Below are 17,524 nucleotides of genomic sequence, written 5' to 3'. Positions count from 1 at the left end.
GCTGACACACATTCCTCAAAATCCAGGCAATGGTATTTGAGAGGCAAGTAACGCCTTCTACAAGATGAAGCAAATGCTAAAACAATGTCTTTTGATGTGATGTCAACTCACATCCCCATATTGGTTGAGCATCCGAATGACCCGGTCAGTGAGGTTGAAGATGTCTCGCCAGTCAAAATCAGGCATGTCGTCTGGACGGTCCTCTGGTGACCCGTTGTACAGGAAGTTAAGGATGTGTTTGGAGGAGAACGGCGCCTCCTCTAGACTCCTGTCAATGAAATCCATCACCGATGGATTGCACATGGTGTCCTGACACAAAAGGAAGTAGGCTTTATTTACCCTTGGTGTTTTTCCTTTAAGGAATATGTTGCTAAGACACCAGTAGGAACACAATACACATTTCATAACCCAAGAAAACCAAAAGGAAATAGGAAAGAAAAAGCAAAAAAAATCTACTCAGTCAAAGCATTAACATTGTTATTAGATTTGTCGGTTATAGAAAAAGGCTAGAAGAAGATAGGTAGTCAAAGGGGAATTTCGGTGTTATTCAACCTGGACCCTTTTTTCCCATGCATTTGTGTCTAAGTGACTATTTGTGGCTTGTTGTGCCACAGCTAAAAATAGATCCTAATTCTTCTTGCCATTCGCTGCCCTTTGCAGACCATTGGGTCTGCAGTGACCATTTTAAGCGTGGATGACTACTGCCAGCCAAAGAGGAGAAGAAATCCTATAACAAACCAAATTTTCCTGAAGAAAAATGCTGTTCCAAGAGTGGAGAGCTGCAGACAGAGTGGAGGTAAGCTAATGCTATTAGCTAAAGTTACGTTGTTGACCTGGCATCAGTAAGTTACAACAGAAAGCATGGCAAGATAACAGCAACTTCTCCATCTTTCCATAATGTAGTCAGACACCTATGATAACAATTTAAGTCCCATGGCATGAACATTTCACTTTAAGAGGTTTTTTAACATTAATATGAGTTCCTTCAGCCTGCCTATGGTCCCCCAGTGACTAGAAATGGCAATAGATGTAAACCGAGCCCTGGGTATTCTGCTCTTCCTTTGAGAAAATTAAAGCTCAGATGGGCTGATCTGGAATCTGCTCCTTATGAGGTCATAAGGAGCAAGGTTGCCTCCCCTTTCTCTACTTTGCCCGTCCAGAGAATTTGGCCCACCCATGAGAAAGAGAGACATCATGGCTTTCAAACTAGCAAAGTGGAAGTTGGTCAAGGACACACCCCCACGCTCCACCTTGCCCCTCCTCTCTCCTCCTCAATAGCATTTAAAGCTACAGACACAGAAATGGCAAATACTGAGGAAAGCTCATTGTGGGACTGGCTCTAGTGGCTGTAATTCTGCACCAAGGCCGAATTTGGGGAAAGAGACTTCAGATACAGTATTAGGGGACCACTAAGGCCTATATAAAAGAGACTTCAGATACAGTATTAGGGGACCACTAAGGCCTATATAACAACATCCAAAAAGCAGCATGTCATAGGGCCTTTAACAGTTCGTAATTGCCCCATAGGATTACATTGCAGCCCATGTCACAGCTGCTGGCTGCAGGGCACTCCCTCAATACTGGACCAGTTCCTATTACTCACAAAACAAAAACATCGGAATATTGGGTCCACTTTGAAAAATACCAACATTCCCCTTAAAGAGAAGGAGAACTGATTAAAAGGATAAAGCCATCTTGACTGTAAAGGTGACATAATGAGGAGAGTTAGAATGTAAGGGGTAAGCAAACAAGGTCAAAAAATAAAATAGATGGAATTTATAGTGAGGCAAAAAAAGAGGAAATAAGAGGGAAAGGTACACAGTAGGGCTGTGCAATTAATCAAAATGTTATCTTAATTATGATTTAGGCTCCCAATGATTTAGCTCATTATGTTTTGCAAGTAAACTCTGATTTTCTCTTGTGTTCTGAATGAAAAAAAAAGTTTAAATAGGAAAAGTATTAAGGCAAATTTCACAGTTATATGTGTTTTTTTACTGTTGATTTATTTAACTTTTTCCACTGTTTTTTAAGTTCAATAACTACAACATATTTCCAGAAGTCTACGAGTAATCGTGTTAAATTATCATGATTTTAATAATGACCAAAATAATTGTGATTATATTTTTTTCCATAATCAAGCAGCCTTAGTAGATAGAGGGCGATATATGGAAAGGGAAGAGCTATTGATATGGTTCTGTATTCAAGTAGGAAACTTTGTGAACTCCTGTGACCTCAGCAAAAATGTTCAGTGAGGAAAAGGAGGATAAAATAACATCATTAATCACCTCATTCAAAGAGACAATTGTTTGGCATTGGATGTCAGCTGAATGGCAACACAAAGGTAGATCCTGATCATATCTGCTGTATTAAGCACAGTAGGGCTGGTATGGGTCAGCTGTTAGCTTAAAGGGATTAAATGCAGTGATGTGCAAACAATCTTTGGCTTATTTGCTCTTCCAATATTTAATTGCATATTAAAGGAGTTTCGACCACAAACACATGATTTGATGCACTTACTTCATACATGTCCTCATTACTGACAGTGTACTGTTTAAACCTAATTATTCAGTTACACTACAGTATATTGCTGTCCTACCCGGATCATGTTGACTTGGACTCCATCCTGGAAAAAAGCCCAGATCTGAGGAGCCACTTCCTCCCAGGCCTTCCCCATCGTCCTCAGCCTCTCCAGTTCCTCAAATGTCATGTTTGCCTGCAGGAGAGATAGAATTGTGTGTGTCCATGTGTATGTGTGTGAGTGGTTGGTCTATCAACATTGGAAGGACATGCACACACAACTATTCTCCCAAATGCACAAATATCTGGGTGCACACCATTCAGAAATATCGTAACTAATGCAAAAACAAACATTTTGCACTCATGTATAGAAGAAATAAAATCCCAGACTTCAAATCCACCCATGTATATGCTTGCACATGTGCACACAACATTCAGAGTCTCACACACATTGTCGCAGTTCTTCTAATCTACTGCTACATACCATTCCCACATGAAACTCTCTGTGAAAACAGGCTTTGCAAAGGCAACACACACATTCTCACACAAAGAATTCCCGCGGGCCTGTTCAGATAGCAGCAAATGTGCAACAAATGCCCTCTGTGCCAAATCGCCAAATATTTACTGCACGCTTATCTTTAAAACCCTGGATGGTGTGTGGGTACAGTGCTTTGTGTGGCAGATACCAAAGGCTGGCTATTTCAGTATTCAGTCATGTGCAGTGGGGGATGAAAGCGCTCAAGAGTACACCCAATTAAACGCCTTCCTCTTGTGTGTGTCTGATTTTGGGTGACAATGGAGACAATGGAGCCGGGGTGACAATGGAGGCTGTTGGTGACAACTGGCCGAATGCATTCAGCCTGCCCAGTGAATCCCAGTCAGGTTCCCACAAGTGAGTGCTTCCTCATCCCCCGAGGCAGTTTAAAACAGCAAGCAAAAGCAGGAGGAGGACCGGGGGGATTCCTCGAGGGGGATTTCTTCAAGGGGGCAGTGGAGGAATCTTGGAATTGGTCAAGATGTGGGATATTCTGTGCCTAACTTAGCATATACCTACATACATTGCAACAAAGTGTGCACTTGTAGCAAGTTTAGTTCCACAAGTATTATGTACTAAACTCAATGAAGTACTTGTGGTGCCCTGGCACACATTACTCAGATGCATCTTTGCCCCGATGCAAGCATACCAATTAGTATGCTAAAAGGTCCAAAACCATCGCAAACATGGTGCCTATCAGCGATGCTTGACTCATGGTTTTCATCAGCATGGTGAAGCCAGTCATACCATTTCAATGGACAATCTGTTATTTTTGGTTTGGTGAATTTCTTGTGAATTTTCTGGGTAAAATTCTCTTTTACACCATTTGCTAAAAGTTTCTATGATGCCTATGTTTATAATGCAATATACAGTACACATAACGTACTAATAATGCGTGATAATCTGCTTATAGCACTGTGTAATTATAGCTATACACACTCATCAAGTATCATAATACTTTTTTGCAACAATGATAGTATATTCTAATTCTCATAGGTCGTATTATCTATATTGGGGTCAATTTAGTGTTTAGAGTGAGTATAAAGTTTGGGAGAAACATTACATTAGTGAAATGCAAATGTGTATCATATAATTGTGTTTAATTGGAGTACCTTACCAGTACTCAGTTTATTATCTGTTATGACCCGTTTTATACAACTACAGGTAAAGTATAAATTGATTTAGGTAAGTCAGTTGAGTTTTCTGGAGAAACATTACATGATCAGTGAAATGCCCATCATTAAGTTGTTCATCATCAAAAGATTGTGTAAATATGAGTACTCAATTTCTGTTATGACCCATTAAACGTTTGGTGTGTTGTTCTTGCATAGACTTAATAATATTCACTTTACTTAAATCAAACAATGACCACATAGTGACTTATAACCAGCTTGTTATTTCAAATTGAATTAATTCACTTGAAGCACCCAACGACCACTTAGAATAATCACATTACAATGCATTATAACAGTGATTATATTATTAGAACTATTTATAACATTATAAGTAGTGATGGCAGGATGCAGGTAAGACCTGCATAGCTCATCATTACACAAGAGCAGTCACATAAAGCGTGAAAACATATGTTTAAATTAGTGGTGCTTCACTTTGAGATTCTTCTGAAACACACTGATGCATGACAGAGTTAAGAGGAAGAAAACAAAGAGCCTGTATAGAGGCCATGTTTTTGGTCTGGTTAAGTATAGGATTAACCCCTTAATCATTATTGCAATTAAGATCCCAATCTAAAGGAAGAGGGAACCAAAGAGGGCATTAAAGGTCAGGAAAGAGGAAACACAAGTGTGTGTGTCTCTTTGTGTGTGTGTGATCACACGTCTTTCAGGACGAAATCTTACTGCAGCTTACATAACACTGAAAAAGCCATGGCGCCAGTCGACTGTGTGGTAGTCACCACAGCCGATCAGCCTGTGTTCTTCCATTGCAACCAAGCCATCCATGACTGTTACCCCCCCCAAAGGGCTTTGACCAACACATATCTACATCTAGATACAAAAGGCTGGACATGAAATGAGAAAAACTGATCCCCTTTATAGGGATTGTTCACTGCAGCAGGTTTGCTTGCCCCAAAGAAAATCAAAGATACAGATGTCATGGAGTAACAGAAATTGTAAGATTAAGCAAGTGGGAATTCTTCAGTCTTCTCTATTAGAAACTTGATATAAGAATATTGTGTTGAATGAATTAGCAATAGAGTATAAAAATAATATACTTGAAGAATGCTAACAAAATAACTCGCTGACTGGAATTGTGTATTAACAGGGTTAAGAGTTTGATTGCCACTATCTTAAATGTATGAAACCATGGTTCTAGACCATGCGTTGGATAAATGACTCTACCAAGTGCTTACATTTCGTATGATCTTCCTGACAGCAGGTGAGTCAGGGGCGTAGAGGATCTGTCCCATCACCATGGGCTTGACAGAGTTCCACACAATCCTGGTGGCAGGGTTGGACTCCAGCTCTTTCATCAGATCATTGCAGAAAGGAGCTGCAGGGAAAGACAATATGGGAAATGGTCACATTGTTTTTAAGATCATCCAAATTTACTATGTACCATACTGGTGGGATGACGATTGGATGGTATTTGTAGGTGAAAAGGAAAACAAACAGTATTGTAAAAATACTAACAGCCATCCATCTTGAAAGAAGGAATTCCTAAAAAAGGAAAAAAACGTTTGCTCCTGACGCATTTCCGGAAGGGGCCAGAATGTAAAAGCCATAACAGGATTAGGAAATGGCCTTATGGTGATTTTTCTAGATTAAGATCTGCATCAACTTAACATTCTTTTTTTGTTGTTGTTGCATATGTACTAAACTTCCATTAAATTGCATTCAAAGGTTGGGGTTTTGAGATATCTTCCAAACTAACACAAGTGGGACTGAAATCACACTTTCTTGGCAGAGGTAATTCAAGTTAGTGTAGAAACCCAGTGAGTTTGTCATACTATCTCTGGAGATTCCCTGATATTTAACACAAGATTTAAAAAAAAATGGGTTACTCCAAAAAAGGACTGAGGCATTGATCTATTCTCAAGAACAAGACCCTTGGTTTAAAGTACAACAGACAGCTCAAACGGCTTGAGACAATGCCTGCTCTAATATCTGGTCTACTCACTGGTGCTGTTGTCGTATGTGTAGTGGCCCCGTGCCCTGCCGCTGCTGATGCCCAGGAAGGCTTTGTAGTTATTGTCCTCGTACCAGTTAAAGGAAGTGACTCGGGAAAAAGCGCCCTCAGTGTAGCCACATACCAGACTGGAGGCAGCGGCCATCACCTGCCTGAAGGACAGATTATTCTGGAAGAGAGGAGTCATGAGCTGGAGAAGCTCCCTGGAGCTATTCCTCTGGTACAACTGTGGAGAGATAGGAAGGGAAAACAGCGATTCAATAAGAACAGAAAAGTGTTGGCTTTGAGAGGTAACACAACATAACAGTTGTTATGTTAAAGATATGTTAAGCAGTGATATGAGTCAATGATGATGATGATGATGATGATGATGATAATGAGTTAAATAGGGTTTTATAAGTAAATGTGCTATTAATTTCCTCATAGACACTTTAAGGTGACTGACTTAATTGGAGCACCAAAGTACAAAACTGTACTTTGGACATTTATTAACTATAGAGCATATGTTTTGTTCCTGATTGCAGTCTCTGATTGCTTTCAATTCAAAGTTGGGTAATTTGCTACCACTCTGATTAGCACCTCTGGCTGATAAGAATAACAGAACAAAGTTGTATATTTGCATGATGTTTACCAGATGAAGGAACCGTATGCATAGAAATTATCAAATGTTCAAGGGTGAGCTCGCCCTGATGCTATGCCTTTATTTACAATATTTATTTAACCTTAAAATATACAGTCAACAGTACCTAAAGCCTTTTTGTGTACCTAATGTCGCTGTGTATCTTCCAAATTTCTAGATTTTGAATTTTACATTTTTTTTATAAGTTGAGAAAAAGTCTTAACTAAATTCCTAACAACACCCCACTTGTGTAACAAATGCAATGTCACAAAGCTGTAAATGAGGCTCTTGTTGATATTTTGGAGATACGTGGTATTCACAGGACACAACGCTACCTGAAAATATAATTACGTTCTAATAGCAACAATTTGATTTCTTTCTCTTTTTTTTATTTTGTGGTTTCACGTTGTCTGTCTCGACTACAGACTGTCTATGGTCAGACAAAGGCAAGTGTCTTGCCAACAGGATGTCAGACTGTCAGAGACACCAAACAAAGCAATATTTCCACACACTCACGTACACTGAATGTTTAAAATACAGGTACACCACAAATGACATGGTAATTACAGTTGCACAAATATATATATTATAGAATCAAAGTTAGAATTGCTATAGATACTGAACCTTGTCCATTGAATAAAACTCATGTAGTAGTGGCCAAGATGAACTAGCTTAAGCAAGCAGGGAGGCACTTCACAGAAGTAAAAACATGGGGTTAATCCAAGGAAAAGAATGAGAATGTGAATGGACTCAATGTCAGTGAGAGAAAGACAAACAGATCATTCAATCACCAATGGTGTTTAACCTTTTCCACATCTGGAGGCTTCACCAGCCTCAGTTTTGTTTCCATTGGGATGGTCCCATAATGATGATGTATCTGTTTTGGAGGCTAAAGAGGCCTGATCCTGATTTAGCGTTCCTCATACGCACTAAATGATATCCCCCCCCCTCTACTTTCTGTATTTGCGTAAAAACTCAGGCAAGAGGAAGCAACTGTTTCCTGATAGCTAAATATAGCAGGGCGGTGAACTTTCGAATAGACTGAACCATGCCTTTACCTCTCGCAGTTTGTCCGAGACAGCGGAGACGACCCGTACCCACAGCTGAATATCAATGCCTTCAGAGTGATTGTCGAGCACAAGAGGAAGCTGGAGAGAAACACAAATTAATTATTTTAATATGAATAGTTTTCTGTTTCTCAAAATGAACACCACATTTCCCATAAACCCTGACACACAGGACGTTCCTAATGTCCCCCCTTCCTGGCATCACTTTGTTTTGATCAGCAAAAAGGATAAGATGATACCAGCCTTGATAACAGCCAATATGCAGTCTGCAATCTGCATGGTTTCAAGTTAAAAGTATTCAAATTCATAGTTCATAGTCCTGTCTTATATTTTGTGCCATAAAGCAACGTGTCTTTGTGCTCTAAAGCAATTCAAACAGATGCTGTGACATAGACATCGTATACAAGAGAGAAACACCTGAAAATTGCCGTCATCATCAATATGTTATATGTTCTACTGTATATCTGCTGGGCACTACTTTCTCTTGAGGATCTGCTGGTTTGCCTAGAGATCTTCTAGCAAGCTCACAACACAATAGGCTAAAGGTTGCAGGAAGCAGCACGAGGCCAAGACACAGAACTGCCAGAGGAGACATCCGTCCCTATTACAAATATAGATTCAGCCCATCTGGGGGCATTGAGCACAGACAGATATTCCCAACTTCCTCAAGAGTTTGCTTTATAACAACATTGGCACGTCCTCCAAAGCATTTTATCTTTGAAGGCAATCTTTTCCAAACACCCACTAACTTCATTCAGATGAGCACATAGCGTTAAAGACAATCTAGTCCATCCTTATCTTTCCAAACCTCCATTGTCCACTCGGGCACCATCTCAATCGGCTGGCTTTTGTCACTGTGCTCACTGCTCAAACTCCACAGATGCAAATGATTTTGAGGAAGAAATTCTAAATCCAGTCATTTATAAACTGCAGTAGCACTTACGTTATCAATATACTGAAACATCCCTGCGATCTGGTGTATGGATACTATATATACTAAATGAGCTCTAAAATTGAGAATTGCGAGCATAAGACTGCTATTGGCTCTAAGAATCTTGAGTATGCCATGGTGCGTCATTATGTGAATGCATTGTGGGGTATTGAAAAGCTGTCCTCACCCCCCCCCCAACATTGTAAACCAACATTCACTAAACACAATTCAACAATGTGGATTAAATGAGGACATTTATCTTCAAAAAAGATGACGTGAAACTATGGCAAAAAGCATTTCAGCTTTCCGCTGGTAAAGCACAAGACAGAGACAGACAGACGACTCACTTGGCCCAGTCCCAGAGGTCAGCCATTGTTGCTGTCTGTCCGTCTCATTGTGACCCATGTTAACTCTAAGTGTCTTGTGATTACTAAAGAGAGGAGTGTCCCTTCACTAAGCCAATTACACAGAGGCCATGTCTGTCTGCTCAGCTAATGCTCATAGCTGTTGCACTTCTCCCATACCTATTTGAAGCATGTTGGCAGAGCGGCATCACACTCTTAATTAAGTCTCTAAATATGTTCTGCTTAAAGGTTACAAGGTCTTCCCATCAATTTCTTCAACTAAGTGTTGTGAGTTCATTCCTTTTTGGAAAGCAATTTTGTTATGTTTGCAGTTTTAAATGTTGAGTTGTTTGCTGTATTGTATACTGTAATCCAATTATTTGTAGTTACAGATTATGGTTGTGTTTTTTTAACAAAAAATAACAGTATAACCACTTTACATATATAATAATTTCTATACAACACTACAACATGTTAATACATGGTAATATTTATATTTAAAATATTCTTGCCTTTTTGAAATATTAAAATAAATCTAAAACTCTACACAATTGCGTTCTTTAACATTCCAGGAGAATGCTGTACTGTGGCATACTTTATTTACTTTAGACACAAAGCCAACTTGCATTTCCCTGAGAAACATTTGTCCCATCCTGTGAGTCAGAGCCCTTATAAAAATACTACCAGCTGTTGATTGAATGATAGGCCTGTAAGTTTTGATCCAGGTGTTGTTTAAGCACAAACTACTGATGTGAAGTCAGACATAAGCTGCAACCATGACCTAATACACTGAACGCACTAAATATGAGGTGTATGATGATATCATTCAATTATGTTTACTCTAAAATAGTAGTCAGACATAACTGTAAAACGTAGACCATGAAAATATTGTAATATACTATTATTTTTTCAATTAAAAGCCTAAATAGGTTTCCTGAAATGAATGTGGCATTTTCAATTTCCATTGGCCTGTTTTCATCACTTAAAAAACAAAGTCTAAATGAACTTGTCAACAAGATTAATGCATTAATCAGACACATACTTTGTTAAAAACACTTACCATGACACCACTTGATAACTATTTTGCAAATTTCCTTATGCCAGCTTCACCTCAAGCCCTACAGCCATACAGCTGGCTTAGCCTTTTGTGAATAGCCATTGAAGAACTTTGCAAATATGCTAATAAACATGCCAACACCCCAAATGGGACTCATCCAACCACCGCTCTATACTAACCTTTCCTATTCATAAACTAAATAATGGATAACTCTGCCAAATTATGTCAAAGGGGTCCACTTTAATTATGGCAGATTGGAGTTTTGATTGCATTTCTTAGATGTAAAAAATGGTTAAACCATTAAATAATAGGCAGTAGCTTTTAGCAGTGAGCCTTGGCACATATCCACAACCTACGGATGGTAACTATTGAAAGTATTGTTTTATCTGCAATAGCTTTCAAAATTGCTATGCAAATTTTATTGCTAACATCCCAGCAAACACTGACCAGCCGGAAGAGCTTGAAAAAGTCGACATTGGCGTAGAATTTGTCCTCAATGATCTGTAGCCGTTGTGGGGTAAGGACGCACATAGCATTGCGAACAGCGAAGAGTCCTCTGCGGCTGGGGAAGATGAGGAATCGCTCCAGCAGGGTCAGGCTGCAGGCAATGTCCTTTAGATGCAAGACAGGGACCCCAAAGGCAAACTGGGAAGAAGTGTCAGTGGACATGTGATGTATGGGTTAGGTTGAATTCAAATAAGGCTTAAATTAGGCATTTTGATTTGGTAGATTACACCATGATGTCTGTTATACTTCACAGGTCCATATTTTTTATTCTGTTTTCTGCATCATAATGGCTTCCAAAACCAAAGAGTTAGACAAAGTGGAAATATACAGAGCCCTCTAACTCAATAAATACAAACCTCAAAATATATGTTTTGTGTTGTTTTCTTTATAATATCATAATGCATATTGTGAATCTATTCCATCAGCTGGCTCTTAGATTATTACGTTATGTTAGGTGGAAACTCCAAATAGCCCATTTGTGTAATACGGATGGGAATGTATTTGCTTGTGAATAAATTGAGCTGTCCAGCAATGCATGCTGGGATAGGAGCCCCCCGAGAATGAAAAGAGACTATAGGGGATTGATGAATGGATGACATGTACAATGAAGTGGAATTAATTGTGAAACTACAGATGTGAATACCATCTTTCAAAGCTCATTCAAAGTAAACGACTCATTTGTACTTGTACACATCCTGTCAAGAAAGCAATGATTCAGTTAATGACACATTTTATCCTTATTCAACCCTATTGTGTGTGTGTAAGCGTGTGTGTACCTGTTCAGGCCTGATTTGGGCATTGACTAGCTGATACACCACAGACTCTGTCAGAGGAATGTCTCTCAGCAGGAATGATGTCACAGTCTCATCGTCCTTAAGGATAGCCTCCACCTTTACTCCTCGGCCTACATTGAGAGACAGAGATGGTTTGTGTAACAAAAAAATGGCACTTGAATAGGGTTGGGTATTGTTTGGATTTTTACGATTCTGATGCCGAACCGGTACTTTTAAAACGATTCCGATTCCTAAACCGATTCTTGAAAAACTGAAAAGTGAATGGTTAATATGCTTTTACGTCCGTTTTGGTGAGCCCAGAGGGAAAATATGGCATTTTAAAAGTAGCCTACATTTACGGTAGCTAGCTAACGGCAGACTACAGAGAAAGTGCGATATTTTTACATCCGTTTTGGAGCAACGGAGGGAAAATATTTCAGTCGACACATTAAGTGGAACCAAAATTTTCGTTCTAATCCGGTCTGATTCCTACCGGTTGCGTAGGAACCCTACACTTGAATGATTGTGTACATCAGAACAACAGGAGACCACATACGGTCACCAAAATGAGAATTTACCCAGACTCTTGTTGTCTGTGCTCCACAAAAGTACACTTTATTGTCACACTCTATTGTCAGGCAGTAGAAGAAATCTGGATATTTCGTTGCACATATTTTGGGCAAGTTGTGACAAATCTGTTGCATTACAAGGATAGGAACACAGTATGAAGACATTCCACCTCTACACTGTCTCATTATTGTGGCGTGTCTATGCATGAATAAAGTTTGCTGTGCCAAGCAAAGAGCTGGTGTGTCATATCTAACAGACCAGTTAGCCAACTGACAAAATCAACTTCTCTGTTGATGGTAACTTCTTGTTTTTGTAGCGAGGTTACGCACACCAAGTGAACATTTGTGACGCACTGATCACTGACACAAAAGTCACATGTACACTTTGATTCTTGTATGGACGAGGGTTCATTGGAGGAAGATGTTGCCCTATTTCAGCTGATTGGTCAGGTTGGTGAGGAGGCGGTAAAATGGATGGCCAACCAAGTTTTATCACAGAGTTAGAGAAAGACATTACAGCTAGAATAGAGGAGGGCTTTATGCAAAGGATGAGCCTTGCAATGGAACGTGCTTTCGGACTTTTCCTGGAAAGCTCTGTGACTAAACCTCAGGAGTCAGAGGCTCATGCTAACGCTTATCAGGCTAACGCTAATAAGAAACATGCGGGCACCTGGAGAAAAGCTAGGAGTGTTTGCAGCGGAGCTGCGCTACCTCGCTCAAAGAGGATTCCCTGAGTTTGACGATGAAACACACTTGGTGCTAACTAAGGAAGCATTCATTCGTGGCCTCCTACCCCTTCCATTGCGCCAACAAGTCCGGCTTGCTGACCCACAGACCCTGGAAGCAGCTCTAGAGAAAGCACTAGCGGTGGAAGACATCCTCATAGAAGGTTTCGATAACCTACCCGGACAGTTGTCAACAAGGCCCAAGAGTCAAGCTTCTCCGCAGATTGGACCAACCTCTCTGCCGACGGGCCCCGGACGTCCTTCCCCTTCACCTGAAGATCGACAGAGGCAAATCTGCTGGAGGTGCAATCAGGGGGGTCACACATGGCGCTTCTGTCCTGTTCTCAATTCTGCTTTGGGTGTGCCGGCATCGGGAAACGCTCAAGGCTCGGTGTAGAGGGGAGCAACCCGAGCCAACCTTTGCTCCCCAGAGGTTGTGACAATCATTCTGCGGTAAAAGCGCTCCGCCTCCCTGTCACTCATGCCCTTAGCACGCAAAAGGCCTCAAACAATGATAGCTGCCGAGTACCGATATTGGTCAATGGCCAATTGACCAACGCCCTGCTCGACTCCGGCTCAACCGCAACTCTCCTTCACCCTGATCTCCTGCCAGCTGGAACTTTACCCCAAGCCACCGATGTCCCACTCACCCCAGTCACAGGGGGAAAAGCCCCCATGCTAGGACGGTGTGAAACTTAGATCCAAGTGGGGGCTTATTCCACCTGCCAACCAGTCTGGGTCCCTGAAGTAACCGAGAGTTGTATACTTGGACTGGATTTCCTGTGTGAAGCAAGGGCTTTGTGGACTTCCAAACACGGACAATTATGTTCCCTGATGGGGTATCTATTCCCTTCCTGAGTGACCCTCACATCCCCAAAATGACTAGTTATTTAGTTAAGGACGATGAGGAACAAGGAGAACTGTCCCATTCTCCAGACTCTTCTCGGGGGAAGGTCCCTTCGGCAAAAAGCCCTTGTCCACTAACTGCTGACAGCCCCACAGCCCTTGTCCCATCGGACAACCATCCACCATTACCTGCAGTTATCCAGACCGCAAGTGTAGCCCCCATTTCTGAGAAAGAGACAGCAGCCAGTGCAACCGTCAAGGACCTGTGGGAGAAAAATCGTGCAGGTCTGAGCTCCGAGCAGCAGAATAGGCTCTGGAACCTCCTGCATGAGTATCGACACAGTTTTTCCACCAACCCCAACGATGTGGGGCTCACCCACTTGGTTCAGCACTCCATCAATACTGGGGATGCACGGCCAATCCGCCAGCGGCCTAGGCACCTCCCATATTCCCGTCAAGCTGCTGCGAACCAGATGCTACAAGAAATGAAGGATGCTGGCATTATTGAGCCCTCCGAAAGTCCATGGGTGTCATCGGTCGTTATGGCTCCTAGGAAGGATGGAAAGTGGAGGTTTTGTGTCGACTTCCGACCATTAAACGACAAGACAGTGAAAGACTCTTATCCACTGCCGCGGATAGATGAGTTCCTCGACTATTTGGCCGGCTCAGCCTGGTTTTCCTCATCGACTATGTGGCCGGCTCAGCCTGGTTTTCCTCATTGGACCTCCGGAGCGGATATTGGCAGGTGGCTATGGCTCCAGAAGACAAAGCCAAGACCGCCTTTACCATGGGGCGGGGCCTGTGGCGGTTCACCACCATGCCGTTCAGACTGTGCAACGCCCCCGCAACATTTGAGAGGCTGATGGAAAAGGTCCTTGTGGGTGTCCCCCCCGAGCGCTGCCTAGTCTACCTCGATAATCTCCTTGTCCATGGGCCCAGTTTTGACTCAGCACTTGAGAACCTGAGAGAAGTACTGGAGCGGATCAAGATTGCAGGCCTGAAGCTTCATCCCGGGAAGTGCTGCTTCCTGCGGCGGGAGGTATCCTTCTTGGGTCATAAAGTAAGTGAAGCTGGCATCATGACAGAACCAGACAAGGTAGCAGCTGTCCGGGATTGGCCCACCCCCACTGATGTCCAGCAACTGAGATCCTTCTTGGGATTGGCTTCCTACTACAGACGGTTTGTGGCTGGATTCTCTACGGTGGCTGCGCCCATGTTCAACTTACTGCGCAAAGATGTTCCCTATGAGTGGGGACATGACCAGGAAGCTGCCTTCCACCAGCTAAAACAGGTCTTATGCAAGGACCCGGTGCTGGTTGCACCTAACCCTGAGCTGCCGTTTATCCTTGACACAGACGCCAGCAACACAGGTCTTGGCGCCGTACTCTCGCAGCTGACCCCAGAGGGCGAGCGTGTTGTTGCTTACCACAGTTGCTCCCTTGATATGCCAGAGAGGAGCTACTGCGTCACTCGCAGGGAACTCTTGGCAGTGATCGATGCTGTGGGCTGAGTGTCGAAAGTATTTGTTAATCATACAATCTCACAGAAAGAATAATACTCTGTCACCGTAATACATCTTGCTTTCTGCCACACAGCATACTTTTGTCAGTGATTACATGCCACTTACAACACAGTAATACAACAGAGACCTTATTTATTGATACACTTCAATATCGATCGATCCAGCTTTTAAAATGTTATGTGCTATGTTGACATGTAGTTCATGCTAATGCTTGGTGGGGAACGCTATAAGGTTACAACATCGCTCAACACGCTAATGTCAAGTTATTTTAGGTATATTTGTTTTGATCAAGGTAAAGTTAATGTTAAACAGCACTGGGCTTAGCCACCAGTAAGTTCGCCAGCTAGCGTTAACGTTAGCTGTCTATCCCACCCTGGTTTTTCTGCCTCACTGCCCGCCGCTAAGGGACTTCACTTGGGATGAGACCGGACAACAGCCCCGGGGACACGACACATCCACAGTTAGCCAGCAGCCTGCCATTATTATGCTATAACTTACAACAATCCGAACCCTGCCAGCACAAACTCCAGCGCCGGGTGATAACGATGCTAACGGCAATAACAGAAAGCTTTATGTTCCGTCGGGGAAACAGACCATATCGCCCCAGGCGTCCGAGTCTGGCTGGCCGCGGTGTTGTGCTGAAAGGAACTTTCTTTTGGGCTATATAATTATGGGGCATATACACCTATAGACCCATGGACACAGGTGCATGCACACATATATTGGACACACACACACACACACACACACACACACACACACACACACACACACACACACACACACACACACACACACACACACACACACACACACACACACACACACACACACACACTTTCTCATAATCAAGGGCCTTGCACATGAAATGCACACATCCACTCAAACATTTTCTGTGTAAGTCATTTACAATTACATAACTTGGTTGTCAACATGATTCAATTTTCTTTCCCGGGCCTCACATGTCGAATGTGGATCCATATCTCTGTTAGCTCTGTTAGTCCATCTACATAATTCTCCACTAGAGTAGCAGCCGTAACCATTCACAGGCTGGAATGCACTCAGCCTCATTCCTCTCCCATTATAAAGGTTTATTTTGCGGGGAACATGCTGTATAGACTGTAAGCACATATATGTTGACATGAAAAGAGAATTGTTTGCATGGTGTCCCTTGAGATGGAATAAGTGCTTCTATGTTCTCATGGAGAAAGGAGGATGGATGGAGGGCACGTGAATTGCTTTCCCACCAAATAAATAACATGTTGGTGGTGAAAGTAAGCAGCTTACGTCATGGTCCTTTTTTAAACCCATGTGTTGTAATCCTGGTAGGCTGACATGATTTTTGACCAGATGAGGGTTCAGGGTCCAAGTTTAATAAATAATGACTTGACATTTATTGTCCATTACCCTTGCGATTAGCACACCAAAACCCCTATATGTTTTTAGAATATCCATCAAAATACAACAGCAAAATAAATAGAAAGAGAAAAGGCGTAAGCACCTAGAACCAAACTCTTTGTATGTTCTTCCAGGAGCGGGACACTGAGAATAGCTTGCATTGCTAAATGTGGTCATGCTGTATATCAAGATTAATAGAAACTTCCAAATGAAAACCCTTGATGGTAAATCCCAAAGGACAATCGTATTCTGCCACTAACATCTGCTCCAGTGAAACAACTAACCAGAAAACCCAGGCTGATGTTGGGTTTGCCTCTACATACGTACGTTGCTGAAAGTCTGGAGCACTGACCTGAGACCTGTTCAGGATGCGTGCGCAGGGTGTCCATGAAGTTACTCATAGCATTCAGTTCTCTCCAGAGGCGATCAAGCTTCAGAAACTGTGAGTCACTGAAAAGAAGCTCCTGGGCATCCGTGTAGAACCGAGCCAATCTGAGCAGCGAGGTCAATAACAAATCACACATATGCAGCATATACATTCACATATGATTGTAAGCACACAAAGAGGCTTTGAAACAAGTAATCCAGGGACATTTAAATGGCTCTTTGGCACCATTACATAATTCTGCCCCCTCTTATCTCACATTAAATGTTTCATAGGAATTCAACACCTCTGGCTTAAAAAGACCTCCCTCTACCAGCCCAGGGTGATGCTTACATGGAGTTGTTGTAGTTGGACACCAGGCCGGGAGATTCACCACGGGTGGGGTATTGAAAACAAGGGTTGTTGGCATTACAGAAGATTCCCTGGATCCATGGCAGGACCCCTGTGGAGGGCATGGCCTTGTTTGGGAAGTGGCCTGAGGTAGAAAAGATACTGTTGGCCTTCAGTGGTTTACAAGTCATTTATGAATATTTATGAAAAATACATCATATTTCTCTCTGTGGATTGAAATCTTTGATATTTTCT

At 42.1% G+C, this 17,524-nt stretch overlaps 1 protein-coding gene across 1 annotated transcript in view; it reads right to left on the bottom strand.

Moving 5' to 3' along the window:
• Window positions 1-17,524, bottom strand: part of abca4a (ATP-binding cassette, sub-family A (ABC1), member 4a) — a 40,269-nt gene that overhangs the window by 21,933 nt on the left and 812 nt on the right. The window contains exons 3-11 of the mRNA XM_028569066.1: window positions 17,273-17,414; window positions 16,907-17,046; window positions 11,498-11,625; window positions 10,662-10,859; window positions 7,874-7,963; window positions 6,188-6,422; window positions 5,421-5,560; window positions 2,597-2,713; window positions 112-309 (exon numbers count right to left, since the gene is read on the bottom strand). Of these exons, the coding sequence (XP_028424867.1) occupies window positions 112-309; window positions 2,597-2,713; window positions 5,421-5,560; window positions 6,188-6,422; window positions 7,874-7,963; window positions 10,662-10,859; window positions 11,498-11,625; window positions 16,907-17,046; window positions 17,273-17,414 (1,388 nt within the window). The remainder of the gene's footprint in view (window positions 1-111; window positions 310-2,596; window positions 2,714-5,420; window positions 5,561-6,187; window positions 6,423-7,873; window positions 7,964-10,661; window positions 10,860-11,497; window positions 11,626-16,906; window positions 17,047-17,272; window positions 17,415-17,524) is intronic.

The sequence above is a fragment of the Perca flavescens genome, chromosome 22 (genome assembly GCF_004354835.1).
Source record: "Perca flavescens isolate YP-PL-M2 chromosome 22, PFLA_1.0, whole genome shotgun sequence".
Lineage (NCBI taxonomy): Eukaryota > Metazoa > Chordata > Actinopteri > Perciformes > Percidae > Perca > Perca flavescens.
Note: the sequence above shows the minus strand (reverse complement) of the source record. Positions and strands in the feature narration are given on the sequence as shown.